At 38.6% G+C, this 5,188-nt stretch overlaps 1 protein-coding gene across 1 annotated transcript; it reads right to left on the bottom strand.

The window, feature by feature from the left end:
- Positions 1 to 454: 454 nt before the first annotated feature.
- Positions 455 to 3,860, bottom strand: LOC125577946 (paramyosin-like). Its single transcript, XM_048740149.1, has 5 exons — positions 2,242 to 3,860; positions 2,092 to 2,168; positions 1,570 to 1,681; positions 1,319 to 1,435; positions 455 to 985 (listed from the first exon to the last, which is right to left on the bottom strand). Exons 1-5 carry the CDS (start codon positions 3,601 to 3,603, stop codon positions 632 to 634), a joined length of 2,022 nt encoding a protein of 673 aa, XP_048596106.1. The 5' UTR covers positions 3,604 to 3,860; the 3' UTR covers positions 455 to 631.
- Between the last annotated feature and the right edge of the window lie 1,328 nt (positions 3,861 to 5,188).

The raw sequence follows: 5,188 nt of genomic DNA, 5'->3' as shown, positions 1-5,188 counted from the left end.
CTTGTACCGGTTTGATTAGTTGGCGTTTACGTTGGTTTATCTTTTTTGGCTCCTCACCTGTTTGAGGCATTTTTCGGGTTTATTTGAAAATTGTAACCATCTCTCTTAAACTTTGTCACCCTGATTATAAACATCAGTGGAAAAAAAATTGATCAGCTATTTCCAAGCTAGCTTGTTCTCAGCCTTTAATCTAGTTATCTTCTCCTTTTACAAGACTACAAAGTTTGACATCGGACTAAGAAAACATCTGAGATGTGACATTTCATAATATTGAACTAAAAGTAATCAAAGAAATAGAGAGCCAGTAACAAGAGTGGTTTGGACAAATTTATACAGATTACATACAAAAAAGGTTGCAAAGACTAAGACAGTATCATATCCGAACCTTTAAAATGTCCCAGTCATTTACTTATGATCCGACAGACGCATCATGTGATCCTATTACACGCAAAGATTTTTAACAAACAATAGTTTATTGATCATCACTGTGGGTGTGCAAAATCAAACTCCATTCAGTAAAAACATTACAACATGAAACAAAAACAAATTCAAGCTTTTAAACGTTATCAGCTGGTATATACATAGAAATCAAAACAAATACAAAGAGTAAATGTATAAAATACCGGGTTTCTCATAACAAAGGTTCAGCGAGTTCCATCTCGTTGGAACTCTGTTCTTGTTCCGACTCAATTCTTCGACCTCCCACAAAATCAATCCCCAAAAGTTGCCATGGCCAACACACATACCTAGCTCTGTTTGAAGTACTCATATCTCGATGGGTTTCTAACTCTTCAATTTTACGGTTTAGATCTTGTATTCTTTCCCTCAACCTAGTTGCCCTATTGTCTGCGAGTTTCAGAGATCTCTCGGCTGCATCCCTTGCACCCATGGCTGCTGCTGCCGTCTCTTCCTTAAATTTTAGTTTCTTCTCTGATTCTTTAATCGCTTGCTTTGCCTCTTCAAGTTCCTCTTTGAGCACATGCAACTGAAGAAACAAAGACAAAAAGAGTTCAGACCATACATGATAGGTTCCAAAACCAGGTAAATCCTTTATTCACTTCACCAAGAGCTACACACCATAGACAGACTTGATCAATGAGAAAATCTTTACTCTCTGCTCAAATATCAGATCACAAACCATATTCAATCTTGAATATCTCAACTCATTCTCCTACTTTCTTTTAACTTGTTAGCTCTCTAGCTAACCCGACTCAACTAATTAGTCGCTGAGTTGTCAACACTGTCATAATCTACTACAAGCCACTTAGGGTAATTACAATGCTCCTGCACTAGACTAACACGAGGACTTATTACGCACCTGTGACGTGAAGTCTTGTTCAACAGCTCCACCAGCAGCAGCCTCCTGCTCAGCTGCTACTTTCCATCTCTCTATTTCTTCTTCCGCAGCAGCAATGTCAGTCATAAGACCTTCAACCTAAGCATCAAAGAAAACCACAGTTTAAACAAACTCAAATTCTCGAGACTGTGTATTATAATTCAGTCATACATTGACCAATTGCAAACAAAACAATCAACTTCAAAAGTCTAGCAAGCAGAAAGTTCACTCACATTTTCATTCGCTATTCTCTCCTTTTCTTTAAGTTCTTCTATTTGGCGCATTCTCTGGTTAAGCTCCTTTGTCTGAGAGTCCAATTGTTTCCTCAGAGAACTAATCTCTTCCCTGTTGATTTATAAATAAAAAGAAGAAGTGGCCCACGTAAGTTGCGCCAACAAAAGCAAGCAGGATCACTGTGGAGTGTGGCCACAAAACGTGGACAATTACAAGTACCACATATCAAAATATAGGAAACCACATCGATGCTATTCGAATAGTAACTTCCACGGACTTTCATTAAACATCAAGTAAGATGCGGCAAGCACATGTGTAAGTTAGTGTTCCCAATATAAAGCTGTGTGAAATCATTTTCTTAATCATTTTCTTACTATTTGGATCGGATAATGGTGCCCATGGTTCCTAGGCCACCCGATGTTCTGAGGTAAACCAAATCATGTACTTTCCTAGTGAAACCTAGTGGATGTCCTCTATCAAAGTTAAAAGTATAAAGAATGATTTCGTTTTAGAGAGCTTGCCTTGATTCCTCCAACGAATGCTGCAGTTCAACAATCTTGAGTTGAGATGCCTTGACAATATTCTCCAATGTGCTTGCCTGCATTCCGATATGGAGACATCATAATGTATCCGAAGCTCATAAAACATAACTGAGCTAGATAAACACTCACCAGAGAATATATTTCATTCTCTTCTGTACTATGATCATCTTGACTATCACCAAGAGATTCCTGAGCCTTGGATTTGAAATCAATACCAACATCCCTCAAACCATTCTCTGCAGCTTGAAACATTTCGCTTTTCTGGGATGACTGCTCCGATATCATTCTTTTGGACAAAGCGCTCCTCAGTAAAGTGCCAATATGTTCCTTCTCTTTCACTAATAGACCAACAGTTTCACTCAACTTCTTCACTTCATGGCTTTTCTCTTCTACCAAACTCTGTGTTTTCCCAGAAACCACTTTGGTCAGTTCGAAGATGGATTCCATACCTGCTAAAGAAGCTCGAATGTTCTCCTCCATATCAGTCTCTTGAGGCATAAAGAAAGACTCAGACTGTTCTGAACTATTTCCGTCAACTATCTTCACAACTTCGTTAAGCTGGTCATGGATCTTTGACACAAGACTCAGCTGATCCATCAACAAAGGACGCTGCGCAACAATCTTCATTTCCATAGTCTTCAACTTCCCATCATACTCATCAACCAACTGTTTCAGCTCCACAACTTCACCTTCAAGCACACTTACTTTCTCCAAATTATCCTTCTCAAGCTCAACAACCCTCTTATCTTTCTCACTCACATCCCTCTCCAAATCATCAACAAGCGAAGCCTTCTCCGCAACCTCCAACCTCAAATTACTAATCGTCGATTCCAACTGAGAAACTTCAATAGCTATCTCGTAGTTCCTCTGGTCCATCTGCTCCCTAGCTTCGTTCCTCGACTTCGCAGTCGTATCAATCTGCTTAACAAGCTCCTCCACGATCTCATGCGTACGCTTGATAACCCCATAGGCAACAGAGGCCAAACCAGTGTACTTCTGAGACTTCGGGAGCCCTCCTCCGTTCGAGAAATTCTTAAAGCTGCTAACTTTACCCGATATCTTCTCAATCCCAGACACTAACATATGAGAGGAAGTCTCAATCTCTGCTTTCAAACCATCTCTAGACCTCACAGCCTCATCAAGCTTCTTCAAAACCTCATCTTTACCTTTACTCACACTCTCAAGCTCCTTCGATAGATTCTCCTTCTCCTTCAAGGCTTCGTCTCGCTCCCTCTTGGACTCGTCGCGCTTCTTGATCGCCTCGTGCGCAAGTGCCTTGAGCCTATTGAACGACGCTTGGAGATCCGATTTCGAACTCTCGGCGGCTTCTCGAGCCTTCTTCTCTCGATCTAGCTCCGCGATTAGCTCCGTCAGCCTCTCGTCTTGTGCCTCTTCCCGAGGAGGCGGATCGTTTAGAACGACGGGCGCTGGCTCGTCGGACTCGACGTCGCTGAGGACGGCATCTGCGTCCTCGTCGGCTCCGCTGGTCATTTCTCACCGTCGATCTAGGGTTTGTGTTTTAATGGGGGCAGTTGATTCGGCAACGAGGCGAAAAATAGGAAGATGTGAGATCGGAATAAACGTTTTTACGGGAAAGCTGAATCTAAATCTGATCGGAGGATGGAGAATTCCGACAGCGATACGACGGAGTAGATGGAACAAGAGCTGATCTTCAGCGGCGGTGGACTCTTAAATTCGACGGCAACGGACGGCCAAGCAGCTAAGCTATCGGGTTTGGTATATACTCATATCTATTCATTTATTAATTAATTAAAATATTTGGTAGGCCACTTTTTTATTTTTGTTTTGAGCCCGTGTATTAAAATAGGCCCGTTTCAACCTGATTTTAGGAGTCGGGTGATCTTGCCAAAGCCCAACACTAATGTTTTTTTGTCGAATTATGGACATAACTCATAAGTGCTAAATCTTGATTCTCTAATTATGTTGAGTCACGTAATTAGAACCAAAGCCAAATCCTGATTTTACTCCGGGGTTCGAACATTGTACCATTAACTCAATATCCAACTTTGATTCTATTAAAATGCGCATATCAAAACTGATTCCTTGATAGAGATCAAGACTTTATTGTGGGTTTATAAGTGCATTGTCAACGACCTTTCTTGGATTGCAAGAGTGGTTGTAGAATGCTAAGAACTAGCATGTCTTGATTGGATTGATCATTTTAGTATGTCCACTATCCTTGAAATAAATCACACACAAAAAGCAGATTAAAAGTTCAATTTTATGTTAGTAGTAGTTCATACTTGTACTATTAATACATGATTTTAGTATGTCCAGTATCATTCTTATGCTATTGATTCTATATTCCGATAGCACAAATGTAAAAATTGTTACCAACTAAATTATTTTTATGTTACAAGAAAATAAAAATTATTTTAAAAATTTTACATTTTCGAATAGTAACGGAAAAGTCTCAAATTGTCCAAGCAACCATAAAATAAAAGATTTCGCAAAGTTTTTTTAAACTTGACAAATAATAAATAAAAAATAAAAAACATATTAACAATTTAGATAACATCAAAGGGCAATTCTCTCAATTAGGTTTTTAAGTTATTATTAGGGGTGGGCAAAAAAACTGAACCGAACCGATCGAACCGAACCGACCGAACCAGAACCGATTCAAACCAAACCAAAGTCTATTTCAAATCTTTCAGTTGAGATTTTTCTAACCCGAATGGTTCAGTTCAGTTCGGTTTAAACCGAACCGAACCGATAAACCAAAGTATTTTTATAGTTATTTAAATTAAAGTTATTAATAATATCAAGATATTAAAATCCTAAGATTAAGCCCACACAGTTTCCTTTTGCACAAAGGAAATCCTAATATAATTTGATTTCCATGACACTTCGTCTAACTTTTGTAATATTCGTCATTAAGCCCACATAATTTCCATGTTAATTTTTTTTCAATAGCGTATACTTTTAAACCCTAAAATTAAAACCTAAACCAAGTCTAATTAAATTGAATTTAATTTACATACTTAATTTTTGATTATGTCCAACACAAAGTATTTCATGACAACCATACATTTGTGTATTAAAACATGATTTCTTG

Source organism: Brassica napus, chromosome A9, assembly GCF_020379485.1.
Source record: "Brassica napus cultivar Da-Ae chromosome A9, Da-Ae, whole genome shotgun sequence".
Taxonomy (NCBI): Eukaryota; Viridiplantae; Streptophyta; class Magnoliopsida; order Brassicales; family Brassicaceae; genus Brassica; species Brassica napus.
This window is presented reverse-complemented; position numbering and strand designations above follow the sequence as displayed.

What these genes read in the sequence shown, in the direction of transcription:
- LOC125577946 (XM_048740149.1), bottom strand. Translation starts at nt 3,603, where the DNA reads ATGACCAGCGGAGCCGACGAGGACGCAGATGCCGTCCTCAGCGACGTC. An exon ending in AGAGAATAGCGAATGAAAAT is followed by an intron (nt 1,436 to 1,569) that starts GTGAGTGAACTT and finishes TTTGATGCTTAG; the next exon opens with GTTGAAGGTCTTATGACTGA. An exon ending in AACAAGACTTCACGTCACAG is followed by an intron (nt 986 to 1,318) that starts GTGCGTAATAAG and finishes TTGTTTCTTCAG; the next exon opens with TTGCATGTGCTCAAAGAGGA.